A 14411-nucleotide genomic window follows, 5' to 3' on the forward strand; every position below is an offset into this window, starting at 1 on the left:
TTTCTAATCCTGGATGATCTAAATGTCACTCTGAGATACTGAATTTTACTAACAATGTTTACAGAAGCCCAAGTTGTTAGAATTAAGAACTGGGACTTGACTTTACCAGGATTTCTCCACAACACTAGAAATATAGAAATACATGAAACATGCATTCTTATATTGCGGTTATATTGGATTCCTAGAAAAATCTAGTATGCCTCTGGGGGAAAAGCCTGAGGCTTACACCTTGTTATTTTTCTGAAAAGAGTTGTGTTCGTACTTTTTTTTTTTTGCTTTGTTTTGTTTTGATTTCATGTTGGGGAGGGGTAAGAAAACCATAATGCCACAGGTCCTGTTATCCTTCAGTACTTTTTTTTTTTTATCTCTTCAGATTCATATCAATCTTTGGGATTGTCTACTCAAGGGTTGTGACATTATATTTGTAAAGAAAAAAATTTTTAAGAAAGGTTGTTATTCAAGGGCTTTAAATTCAACACAAATTTATTCAGACTTATTTGCTTTCCACAGCACATAGAGATTATCAGAATATTCTTTGTATGTCAGACATTGCAAACTTAACCCATTGCACTCGCTTGCTTTTTTCTCGATTCCTTTATTCTAATGCTAACTGTGTTGAGTCACACTCAATATCCAAGTGCAAAAGGTTAATATTAAACAGATTATCCTGACTTTTTGCCTTGTGGATTTAATACTCACTTCTGCATTAAGGGAGAGGCATTCAGAATTTCTGAGCTTTTCAGACTCCCTTACTTCCATTCATCCACTCACTCTAATTTCTAGATTTGCTCAATTAAGAATCCTTTCACTTACTCCTATTAAATCTTAAACTTATACCTCTTATCTCCATAACCAAACACTAGAGTATTAAACATTTGGAGCTTGAGAGGAAGAGTAAAAGTAACCAATGTATCTTGCACGCCTACAAATTATAGGACAATGTCCAGGGCTCATATATAATGTAATCTTCACAGCAACTCTTCTAAAATGAATATAATAGGTTTTCTACAGATTAAGAAAATGAGACTCAACAGACTTGTAAAATAAAGTCAATTAATTTGTGTCAGATCTAGAGGGTGACGTTCACCTATGGTTTCTGACCAACCTTCCTCAAACATAGTTTAGGCAGTTTATAACAAATGAATTAATAAAATGATCAAAGACAAAGACCACAAAGGGAAAAGAGAACTGTAATGGGATTTGGAAGAAGCCATTTACTGTAACTGAGGTTCCAGGGAAAATGCAAAGCTTTTAAATATATTTTTATTTTCCTAATGGTGGACATTAATGGTCAAGTATTGCTTCCATCAGCTCTTATTGTACATTTTACTGATTTGGGGGAATGGGAGAGATAACTAGAGGTCTTTTTAGGTCACACAGGACCAGCCTGCCTGTGGAGTCTAGCAAACAGGCATGTTGGGAAATTGGTAGTAGGCAAAGCTAGAAGAAGAAGCAGCTGGAAAAACATCTCTTGGCCACTTTGCCCATGTTTTCCTGTACTTGGATATGGACTTACAGATGTTCCTAAGTATCTCCAAATGTGCTGACTCTTACACCAGGTGGAGTCAATTTGATGATAGCTGGGGGGCACCCTTTACTTTATCTCTTGTTCCCTGTGCTCTCTCAGTTTCCCACATTTCTCTTATGACTTCACCAATTTCTTGATTCTGTGACTTATTGCACACCACTATCTTATTTCTGGGAAGGTGCCATAGAATAAACAAACAAACAAACAAACAAAAAGCTCTTGGACTAGGAGCCAGGAAATTTCTCTACTCATCATTGGACAACTTATAACTACGTACATTTTTTCTTAGAGATTTATATTTATCCATTCCTACCCTGCCCATTCCTACCCTGCCATACCATGTCCTCCTCTACAGAGAGATGAGAATATTTCAGAAAATGGATAAAGGAGAGCTTGGTAACCTGAAGTATCTTACAATTGGGAGAGCTTATTATATAAACACCTATTTATACAACATGAATCTATCTATGTTCTTGAGAAGGGCTATAGAGAAAAATCAATGTTCTCCTACCTTAAAGGCAGTGATGGTAATGTGGAGCTGAATTGTTAATTGTATAATAATTGTCATTCATATATATGCAAATTTGTATATAGCATATTGTTTCAATTCCCCAAGCTGTGGCTCCTTAGTGCTATGGAATGGGGCCATTCCTGTTTTGTGTAATTATGGAGAGCAGTGTGGCAGCTTCAAAGACCAAGTGTCCTATTGTAGCACTCCAGTACTAGAACCACTTTTTATTATGATTTCAAACATTATTATACCATGTTTATTTGAAAACTGGGTTTATTTATAGAACTTTCAAAATTTGTTTTTATATATAGTTGTGTGTATATGTATACACACATACATACACATGTATATATTCAAATAAAACTGAAAGAAAAATGCTTTATCTTTCCTCTAATATCAATGTGACTGCAGCAGGGAAGAGACAAACAGTAACACAATAATACAGTTTGTTGCAAAGTCTGAAAGGGGAATTTTTCCCATCAAAGGTTAGAAACATGCTCAAAGTCTAATCTTCATCCTATAATCCAATAATTACTCACTGTTGATACCACATGGTCTATAAGGTTCTTCATCTTATCTTTTCCAGTTCTCACTACAGCCCTACAAGGTAAGTTGGATTATTATCACCATATATCCACTATTCCATGAGCTTCTCAAAGATGCAACCCCCTCTTATTAGTCCTCCTACCTCTAACATCTAATTCCAGTAGTAAGCGTATATGTATTTCATTTATATTGTTTTCCTGTGAGGAAACAAAGGCAGGGATGCTTAGAGGCTTGCTCAGAGACCTAGAGCTTCCTAATATATGCTCAAAGAAGACTTAAACTTTCATTTTTTTAACTTCGTATCCTACCCTGATTCTAGTAGATATCACTAGTTCTATATTCAAAGAAAAATTCAGGAATGACAGTTGTGTCAGTAATATCAAATGTATATTAAATTAAAATATGGCAAACCAGTTCTAGTAAATTTCCCAGTTGAAGTTATGCTGAATGGAAAACTTTTTTTCTTTGTCTACCAGGAGACTTGTGGAAAGTCAATAAAACATTTGTTTGGCCTCTAGGGTTCTCCTGCATACAGAAGTTATTGGCATTCCAAATGGTTATTTTATGGTCCATGAACATCTAGGCCAGTGATGGTGAACCTATGACACGCATGTCAGCACTGACACGCGTTGCCATTTCTGATGACACGTGGCCGCATGCCGATGATGAAACATTTGCTGCTCCTGAGGATGAAACATTTGCGACTATAGTCTTGGAGTTAGTTTTTTCCTCAAAGTGACACACTACCCGAGTTATGCTCAGTTTTTTGGCGAAGTTTGACACACCAAGCTCAAAAGGTTGCCCATCACTGATCTAGGCTGACAAAGCATGTTTCCATGTTGAGGCTTCTGCATGGAAGCAGGGTCTGCTGCTAAAAGGCCTTGTTTGATTGGCTGTGTAGTTATCTTCTGCATATCCCCAATGGCCCAGGAAACTACAAATGAAATGTTCCCACTGCCATTTGAGCTTGGTGTCTCCATATCTTTCATAAGCCTTTAAGTCTTCATTCAGTTCTTTTTCCTTATTGATTTCCAAACTTGTTTTAGTTGACAGGCAGGAGAGTGCAAAAGGATAGAAAAAAATTGTAAAGGAACAAAGGAGGGTACAGTTGTTCTCCCTCTCACAAAGGAGATATTCACTTTGTACTCTACACATTCAGAAAGAATATGATTTCATGATAGCATTGTGATCCCTCCCTAGTCAGGAAAGTTCTCAGGTGGAAATGCAGGTAACTTCTTGTCATTGATCCTGGAGGAATCATTTTGCAACTGTGTAGTTTAAGGCCATGATTTAATCTGAGACTTGTCGGAAATGACCAGTCCCCACTCTTCAGTGTCCCATGCTCACCATCATTCCAATGTTTGTGTTCCTAGGACCTCGATGCAGTCTCAGTCTTCATACGGTAACAGCTCCCCACCTCTGAACAAAATGAACAGCATGAACAAGCTGCCTTCTGTGAGCCAGCTTATCAACCCTCAGCAGCGCAACGCCCTCACTCCCACCACCATTCCAGATGGCATGGGAGCTAACAGTAAGAGCATCTCCCTTTAGCCACAGCTAAAGAACTCACAGGGCTAGTTTTAGAGGAAGATTCTGCTCTAGGATGCAGGAAAGACTTGCTTTTAAGCTAAGTGAGAGGCACAGTGGGACAGAACAGTTCCAAGTTGAGTGGCTTGAATTTCTCATCATAAACAGATTCTCACTTTTGAGGTGTGTGTTTCATTACAAAGTACATTGGTAGATATGAAGAAGGCTATTTGTTTAGTAGGGATAAGGATCTCTGTGAAAAGGACAGTCTACTCCTGTCAACATGGATGAAGACTCACTTTCTACATTCTTTGAGATAGTCAAAGGAAAATACATCTAACATGTGGGAAGTAGCATGGTGCAGTGGACTTAAAATCTAGAGAAATAGATTATAGTCTGGACTCTATTGCAATATTGGCTATATAGCTATGGAAAGGACACCTCTCTGCTCTAATGCTCAGCTTTCCATTCATAAAATCATCGCTCTGCACATTTCACATTCTATGATTCTGTGCCCTGCAATCTTGGCCTTCTCAACTTGTCTACTCTATTCCATTCACAATCATTAATGACTGACATAGGGAAAGAGTTTCTCTTTCACTGATTTACACACAGATCCCTTATAACAGCTAAGTAAAAAACAATGTGAGATTTGGGCATTCAAGTGGATGATTGCTATATAGCTTTGTGTGTAAATATAATTATCTTGTCCACTAGAACTAAATCTAGCAAAGTGGATACCCAAACTTGAAAGAAAAAAAAAAGATGGTAAAAATGCAGAAGGATATATAATATCTTCAGGGATGCAGGAGCCTGAATACTGTACATGTATCCTATAATGCCCTCATAAAACAGTGCCTCAAATTGTTTTACAAAATCCTTCATCATTTTTACTACACTTTTAAGCTTGTCTTTTCAGTTTTTCCTTGAAGAGACTAGGTTTTCTTAATGAAGTGAAGAAGAGTAGAATTGGGACTCTCAGTGGTCTGATGGCACATATTCAGACTTTAATGAGATGAAGATGTGTGTGATGTGATTGCCTGATATAGCAACAAAGACGTTAGAGCCAGGCTGCTCTCTCACTAGGGATAAATGCAACCTAAGACTCAACCTGACCCCTCGAAAATAAAATGAAAAGTACTCATTCACTTTTTTGTTTTTCTTTCTTATGAGATCTTAGAGTCCTCAAGTTTTTCTTTGGATGACAAGAGAGTAGTAATGATAGGAACCTTCACACTTATGTAACAGACTTTGTCTACTTTTTCTTATTTATACTTCACAATTTTCCTTTGCTGTCATCAGGAAAGTCAGAGGGGAAACTGATGAGACATGATAGTCCTGTGCTTTTTAGATGGCTAGTTAGTGGCAGAAGTCTTTTCCCTTTGGCCCACTACTATTCATTAAAGTAGAAGTAAATTACATTCATCTTTTTGTATATATGTTGTTTTTCTCTTTTTTTATCTGAATACAAATTTTTTTTCATAAATATTATTTATATTAAGCTATTCTTCTTTATAATGAGTGCTTACAGTTTATGGATTAGTAAAAAAAAAATCAATGTATGAATACAATCCTGAAATGGACCATAAGAAAGCTAGAATTTTTAATTGCATTCCTTCTTATTAGGTTTTTTGGTTTCTACAAATATTACAACAAATCTTCTTACTCCAAAATAAATATTCATTCTCTCACTCATAGATTTGTTAATTTGCTCACTTAACTTAAGTTTACTGAGCATCTGCTCTGTGCCATGCACTGTGCTAGTATCTGTGGGGATCTAAATGGGTACAGGTTTAATCTCAATGTCTGAGGAGATTAGACTAATGAGGGAGACAGAAATATAACCCATGAAGGCAAATACAACAAGGGAAATATTAACATCAGGAGCAATGAGCAATTGGACAGAGCATTAGAAGTACAGAAAGAAGTGGGAAGAGATTGTCCTAAGAGACTGTACAAAGGTCAAGAGGCATGTAATTAGTTTTTAGTTTGGTGACTATACTGATTGATGATATGTAGGGTACTTGATGGGGATGAAGTGAGAGATATGACTAAAAAGGAAGCCTGGTAGATTAGGTACATTAAACCAGACAAGATGGACCACTAGGATGCTGGTACGTGATGACGGCAGTAACCCTCTCTGTTCCTCCTGCTTCTGTTCAGTTCCTATGATGGGCACCCACATGCCAGTGGCTGGAGACATGAATGGACTCAGCCCCACCCAGACCCTCCCTCCCCCACTCTCCATGCCATCCACCTCCCACTGCACCCCCCCACCTCCGTACCCCACAGATTGCAGCCTTGTCAGGTGAGTCGACAGTATGTGCCACAGTATGGGGGCCTGTCCTAAACATCTTTGGGTGGTGGAGGGTGGACACTGTCCAAAGTTAATAGCACAGTTGGAAAGAAAGAAAGCAGCCCTATGGTTGAAGTTCAGCTACCATTATCTCTGATCTACGTAGTGGTCAGCAGTGTTTAATCAAGGAACATCACCCTAATCAACATGGAGGAAAGTGAAAATGTGAGGTTATAGGCATATAATTTATCATGCCTATTCCCCCATCTTCACTTGCTCCCTATCTCCTCCCTCCCATTTTTACACTGTCACTTGTGGCCTTCAAATTGGTGCCCAGGGCTGGGGTTCCCAACAGGGCTGTAAACTTGCTATCCTGCTCCCTTTCTTGCTCTCTAGGCCTCATAGCTCTCAGCCACCATGGGATGATTATTTTGAAGTTGCATCTCCATAAAAGAGTTTTCATGTTAACTAAAATGACAGGGACTTTCAAGAACCTGATGGCCTCTGCTGCTTTGCTATACGGGAAATGGGAACACTCCAGGCAAAGGAGTTCAGATAGCATGAAGAGAGAAGTGCATGAAGCCTGACAGATCTGTTTCCCACAGTGGCAAGAATAGGCACCAAAATCTCACTCCCAGGACCCATCATCTGCTTCATGTGCAGAATAATTCTTTCGTTTGGCTGCTGGAATAATGCATTGAGCTCTATATGATTGGTGCTATAAAACTAGCAGCATCAGTCAAAAGGATGGCAAAATGCATAGCTTATCCCACCCAGCATCTGGTTCTGTGACAGACTGGTGGCATTATCAGTCTGAGACCAGCACCAAAACATAAATCTAAAAGCATTAATGGCTTCATAGTATAGTGGCCTATAAATTTATCTTAGTCTCATGAACCAATCCTAAGGACAGGTTCCATTCTCAGAACCATTCCCAGAACCCTCAACTACAAAACAATTAAAGTAGAGATGCTCTTTTTGAAGTGAAGAGCCAGGAGGCAAGAGGGCTGAGAAGCTGACCGCTGGACTCCTTCCTTTCACCCCCTGCAATGGCTGCTAAGGCACGATTACAGAGCCCCTTACAATTCAATTACCATTTGAAAACTCCTGCTCTGCAGGAATACTTATAGTTGATTTTAATTTTATAGACCTAAAATTCAACTCACTTATCATCCCCAAGACTCAAATCCAAGGACCACATACACTTAATCTACCCATAGTCTCTTCTATAGGACATCCCAGGGCAAAATGTTGGGTTTTTCTTTATCTGCCAATGCAGTTGGGGTGAACTTTCTTTTTCTGTTTCCTCCTTCCTCCTCCCTCCTCCCTCTGCAGTTTCTTAGCAAGGTTGGGCTGTTCATCATGTCTGGACTATTTCACGACCCAGGGGCTGACCACCATCTATCAGATTGAGCATTACTCCATGGATGTAAGTAACTGTTAGACTTTTCTCTTGAGTTTTATTTCTTCATTTTTTCCCTCTGGTGACAACCACCTTGTAGGACAATCCCCCTGGTTGTAAAATTTGTTTTTGTCATACCTTCCAACCCTCAATTTGAATGGAATCCATAACTTATTAAAAGATTCCTAGATCACAGCCTACACATATGGAAGCTTAGCAATCAATCTTCCTCAGCTTGTCTGATCAGTCAATTGTCTATTGCATACTATGTACAGAGTGGGAAAGAAGAGATCTAATTCCCACCTTCAAGAAATGAATAATTTCCAAATTTAGAGAACTTTTTGGATGTTCTCATTAATTGGTATCAGATCCTAGGGAGGATAGGAGAAAGCATGTGATATTATTCTCACACTTTAAAACATGGAGAGATGACAATATAGTCATTTACCATGATGAGTTGATGTCAGAATCAGGAATAGAACCTGAGGTGTAAACTTCTGGTCTTTAACTCTATGAATTGGCCTTTTCTGCCTTTCCTTAAAGTGGGACCTTAAAGGGATTCAGCTGCTCTTCTCAGTGAAAACCATATGTTCATTCATTTTCAATTCTATCAGAATAGGGCTCAGAAATCCATGATTATGGGGAAAGGTTACTTGTTATGAGTTTAAATCCCAACTCTGCTTTTTAGTAGCAATGCAAACTTGTGGTTATTGCTTTGCCTCTCTGGGCCGCAATTAATCCAATTGGGTTCAAAATCACTCTCCTCTGGCTTTTATATTCTTTGGTTTATATTTCGGAGCAAGCTACACCATGTCTTGAACTGCTGCTCACATGGGAGCTTGTATTGTTCTGGTTTAGGCAATCTAATTTTCCACCCTGGCTGCCTTTCATGTTGCTCTTTTTGGGGTTTACTATTCTGTCTACCAGCTTCCAGAGGTCCCTTTGGACTGGTGGAAGAAGATCCTCTCTGCCTCTGCTTCTGCCTCTGCTTCTGTAATTGGGACTTTTTTCCCCCTCTCCTTGAACACCAATGCCAGGGATGCCCTTGCAGCATGAGAATGCCCAGCCCTGTGGTAAACCATATATGCTGTGCTGCCCCTATTCCCACCCCTCTCCACCCCATACATCAGCTCTGGATGCTGCTCCCTGAAGGTGAAACTATAGTGAAAGCTTTCATAGTTAGTTCTGAGAGGTTTTAGATAACTACAATGATGTCCATCCATTGAAGACAATGGAGTTGCTCTGTTTGGGAACCCTACATGATGGAACAGGAAATATGTCTCTTCCCTACATTTTTAAAGTTTTACCTTCTACTTGTTCATTGTCCCCACTGGGGGGGGGGGGGTGTCAGGATGCTCCCTTGCCTATTAGGATCTGTAGGTGTTCTCCACAAGTGCATCTCTCTCTGTTGGCATTGGCTAGGTCTTGTGCCAGTGTCTGGGCCACAGCTTTCTTACCTGTCTGTAATGAGTTAAAATCTATCCAGAGAGTCATGCAAATTAATGAAGCCTAGTTTATAAGGAGTTTTGGACTTATTATTGCGAATGTCAGAAGCATAAAGAACTATGCTCACTTATCTACTTATGGATCATCTTCTCTATAATATATTCTTCTCCTAGAATAGGAAATGGAGTACCCATACTGCAAATGTCCAAATTGGGAAAGTTTGGGAAGCTATCTAATTCTGCATCCTCACCTCAGCTTCTTCCATCTCATTACTGGAAATAAAACTTCTTTTTCAGCTTGTCTCTCAATATCAGTCTAAGTTATTTGGCATCCCTTCCTGGAAAAGGAGTGTCATTAAATTTGAGAGTTTTCATAAGTATTCTTTCTAAGATGCAAGGGTGGATTAATAATAACACAACAATAATACACATGGTTAAGATTTATATAGTATGGTTTATAATTTGCAAAATACTTTCGTATCCATATTTACATTATTCCACAATGACCTAAAAAGGAATTGTATTCCATTTTACCAATGAGGCCAGTAGAGAATAAGTGACTTGATGAAGGTCTAGAGCCAGTCAGTGATAAAAGATCCTCTTTCAAGTTCTAACTCCAAGAACAATGTTGTTTCTACTCACCATGTCATTCCATAAAAATTTAAAAACAATAATATAATTTTCCAAAATTAGCCCTCACTGAAACAAGGTAATGAAGAGCTACTGTAGATAAATGTAAGAGATGCCACCACCTTAGTTAAGATCAACCATATTTGTCATGCCTTCTACTCCCATCCATAGAATATGGGAACATACTCTGCATTTTGATACCTTAATTTATCTAAGCACTAAGAGACATTTTGGAAATTGGGCCATTGAACTCAAGTCATTCACTTAGTTATGCAAACTTAGGCTTGTCAACTTCTCTAACCTTCAGCTTTCCTATCTAAAAGTAGGTATAATAATATCTACCACTAATCTGAGCATTAAATGAAATCATGAATATAAAATAATTAGTTCTGTGGATGGCACATAGAAAATCTTTAGTAACTGATAGTAATCTTTTCTTCTCAAATCCTCATTTGAGTGGTGGTGTCATTCCATTAATACCTTTCTTCTAGTGACTAGAACTATGTAGATTTGAGAGTTGGAAGGTACTTTACCATATGTTTCTGTTTTGACATTTTTGCCCTCTGATCTAACTATTGTCCCCACTTTAATTAATGAAAGAACTGGTACCAGTAAAAAATGAGCAAAGTGTTTTCCACAAGCAGAGATGGCACTTGAAGGCTGTACCTTTGTGCTTAGTTACATGCAGTGCCAAAGGTTACGGGAGAGCTATTTTATTTTCCAATTTAGAGATCAATAAATTCAGGTCAGTTAAACCAGAGGAGCACTGGGGAATGACAAAATGTTACAGACTAAATGTCAGTTGTCTCTTTGACCTGATTCTCCCTAATTAATTCCCTTTCCTATTGCACAGGATTTGGCAAGTCTAAAAATCCCTGAGCAATTCCGACATGCAATCTGGAAAGGCATTCTGGACCACCGGCAGCTACATGACTTCTCCTCCCCTCCCCACCTCCTGCGGACCCCAAGTGGTACCTCTACAGTCAGTGTGGGCTCCAGTGAGACCCGGGGTGAGCGTGTTATTGATGCTGTGCGCTTCACCCTCCGCCAGACCATCTCCTTCCCACCCCGCGATGAGTGGAATGACTTCAACTTTGACATGGATGCTCGTCGCAACAAGCAACAGCGTATCAAAGAAGAGGGGGAGTGAGCACTATTGTGTGAGCTCTTTCCATATTTTTCCCATCAGCCTACCACCCTACAAGGCACTGCTGCTTGACCTTCAAAGCATTTTCCCTACCTCCTTCCTCTTCTAAGTGTGGTTTCTTAAGGGAAGGAGAAGTAAAAGGCTACATTTACCTAATGTCCAACCAGGTGTCTGGTTCTGGTTCTGGCTTTAAGCCTTCAAATCTATTATTTGCAAGACTAAAGTTATCATGAATAAGTAGAAGTGAACAAAAAAGCAGTGAGTGTCTTCTTAAGCTGTAGAGCTCTCTCATTGACTTTTATAAAGCATTTTCACTCTTATAGTCTAAGACTATATATTTAAATATATAAATATACAGTATATATTTTTGAGTGGGGGGCATTGAGTATTGTTTAAAATATAATTTAAAGGAAAGGAAATTGAGTTGCACTTAGTGACTTTTTTAATTTACTTGTTTTGGATGGCTTATCTATACCCCTTCTCTCAAGGGATACCATGTACGGCAATACCTATTTAGAGCTTCTGGTACATGTGAGTGACAATTATGTATAGGTCCCTTCAGTTCTTTTGATGCTAAACAAATGCCACATCAAACCTTCGGGTAGATTCAGTTGTATTTACCATTACTTATTATGTGGGTGTGATATATACATATGTACATGATTCTCTATTTTGGTGTATCTTATGTTACTGGCATTCCTACTAGTGGTGGTGATTCACTTTGGGGTTATTTAATCCAATTATAAGAAAAAGTTCATATTATCACACACTAGAGGAAGGAAATATGCTCTCTTGCTTTTTGTTGGGAATGGGGAATATGGGTCATGGCTAAAATTCTTCAAAGGTCCATGGCATCATCTATCTGGATATATCAATAATCCCCTCAAATTTAATACCAGACACCTGATTTCTTAGTGTTTATTAGTAAAACATTTGTGGCCATTATAGAAGCCTTAAAACTGAAATTTATTAGTAGATTAACAAACTCAATTACACATTTACTACTCTAGGTAGAATTAAGGTTGAGTTGATTGAAATGAATGTCATCTACCTAGTTCTTACAGTGAAGTCACAATGTCTCTTCAGAATATCCAGGAAAATCAGATATTATATGGGAAATATTGAATCACCACTAAATAGTAAGAGACCTCAGTGGACCATGAATTTAAATTCTTGGAAGACCTTTTGAAACAGATAATATTATTTGGTAAATGTTTCTTTTAAAGACCCTCCTACTCTATAAAATTCTGCATGTAGAGGCTTTTTTATCTTTCTCTCTTCATGGTTTAAAATAGGAGTAGTGATTTGGAAAATATAAAATTAGGAGATTGGTTTTTCTCTGTGGCATCAGTTACATCACTATATCACTTTTCTTTTTTGATCAATGAGAGTTTCATTTTGTTGGAAAGTAACTGTGAGAACCCAATTCCCCATCCATCTCTCTCCTGGACTGTGCAGAGACATAAAAATGTCCCCACAGTTCAGGGGATAAGCCTACTGTGGAAGCTGTTGCTTGAACCACATAAACAAAGAGTTGTCTTCAATGTTTGGGAAAATATGACAATATTCCCCTAAATATTTTAGAAACATACTTTGTAGCAAATGTGTGTGTTTTTTCAAACTATAAAACAAATATTTTGTATATATGCTAATGAGCTGTAAAATCCTCTTGTACTTTCTGGTAAAGGGCTATCCTTGCACATAAGCTTCCATTTGTATTTTAAAGTGCAAAAGGGCTAATGTGGCTCTAAAATATAATGTATGTGTTTCATCTGAAAAGTGTACATATGTTTTGTGTATGAAATCACATATTTTATGTTTCAATTATTTTTTTTCTTTTGGGGATAGCGGGTTTTTCAGAACCACAGTTGAAACCTTTTATTATTATTATTATTACTGTGTTTTTTTTATATTTTCATGGAGATACCAGTTAGTAAAACTAAAAGGTCAAATAAGAAAAAAAATGTCATAAGTAAGATGGGGGGGAGAGAAAGTTGTTTTTTATTATTTTTATTTTGTATGTTCAAGAGGGTGAGTCCTTGATTTCAAAGTTTCATTGTGCTTAAATGATAATAAGCACTGTTAACTTGTGGAACAAGCAGGCAGCTTTGAAAACCTATTAAGGGGAAGAACAAAAACTGTGCCTTGGCAAAGCTAGGAGGACACATGGCTTCTTCTATTATCCTGAGTGTTTGAGTAAATGTAAGGACTTCTGAGCTATTTCAGCACTATTCAGATGGCACTAGGAGACTCAGAAATTCCTGTACTGTATCTCATGGATTTGGCAATAGCCAAGTCTAGGTGCAACTACTGGCCTCACATCCTGATGGAAACTTACACTCTTTGAGTGTATGAGTAGCTAGGACAATGGGATAAAATAATATTAAAGGCACAGAAATGGGCGTGGGCTTAATGTTCCCCCAGTTCAGAGATTAAGCCTTGTGGCCTTGTTGCAAATGGAAAGGTTTTTGTTTAGAGGTGATGAGAAACAGAAATGGAGAACTGAACTTTCTTCATTAAATCCATTAATATTTGTTTTCTTGATATTCCCCTAAAATATAGTATGTGGGATGTTGAATGTTTAAGGGTTGTGTTTTTTTTTATTATTTTTATAATTGTACAAAAATTAGTAAAATGTCAAATATTTTATATACTTTATTAATGTTTTTGAAAGATTCTTTCTTATAGATGTGATACTTTTTTTTAAGCTTCACTTGCTTGTCTTTTGGTATTTTGTATTATGGGCTTTTGGTGAGCCAGAGGCAAATCTATAATGTTTACCAAGACATGCAATAAAATTTAAAAATAATAAAAATGCATTGAGAAATGGTGTGGATGGTGTGTCGGAGTGTGTATGTGTGTGTGTATATATCTGTCTGTCTGTGTATCCTTTGGCCTTATTTTTAATCATTGAGGAAGAAAAATATCATGAGAAAACATTAAAGAGGTTCAGTATTGATGCTTCTCATCTCAGAACATTATAATCATTACTAGAGGCCTTGTGCACTAAATTCATGCATGGGAGGGGTCCCCTCAGCCCAGCCTGCACCCTCTACAATCCGAGACCCAAGGGGGGTTTTCCAACTGCTGGTTTAGGCCTGATCCCAGGGATTGGCAGTCAGACATCCCTCTCACAATCCTGGACCGCTGGCTCCTAATAGCTCACCTGCCTGTCGGCCTAGTCGCCTTCCATCTGCTCCCTCCCTGCTGGCTGATCACCCCTCACTGCCTCTGCATGCCAGCCAGATCGCCCCTAACTGCCCCCCGCTGCCAGCCAGGTTGCACCCAACTGACCCCTCCCTGCTGGCCTGGTCGCTCCTAACTGTCCCCCCCTGCTGGCCAGGTCAACCCTTACTGCCGCCCCTGCTGGCCTGGTTGC

The 14411-nt window shown here is 38.5% G+C and overlaps 1 protein-coding gene across 3 annotated transcripts in view; it reads left to right on the plus strand.

Moving 5' to 3' along the window:
* Positions 1-13825, plus strand: part of TP63 (tumor protein p63) — a 98289-nt gene extending 84464 nt beyond the window's left edge. For 2 of the 3 annotated variants that reach the window (XM_079766590.1, XM_079766591.1), the window contains exons 9-12: positions 3959-4116; positions 6276-6420; positions 7744-7837; positions 10739-13825. In XM_079766590.1, coding sequence (XP_079622716.1) covers positions 3959-4116; positions 6276-6420; positions 7744-7837; positions 10739-11035 — 694 coding nt within the window. In that variant the 3' untranslated portion in view covers positions 11036-13825. The remainder of the gene's footprint in view (positions 1-3958; positions 4117-6275; positions 6421-7743; positions 7838-10738) is intronic. The other variant, XM_079766592.1, reaches the window with a different exon arrangement.
* Positions 13826-14411: the final 586 nt, after the last annotated feature.

The sequence above is a fragment of the Cnephaeus nilssonii genome (assembly GCF_951640355.1).
Source record: "Cnephaeus nilssonii genome assembly, chromosome: 3".
Taxonomy (NCBI): Eukaryota; Metazoa; Chordata; class Mammalia; order Chiroptera; family Vespertilionidae; genus Cnephaeus; species Cnephaeus nilssonii.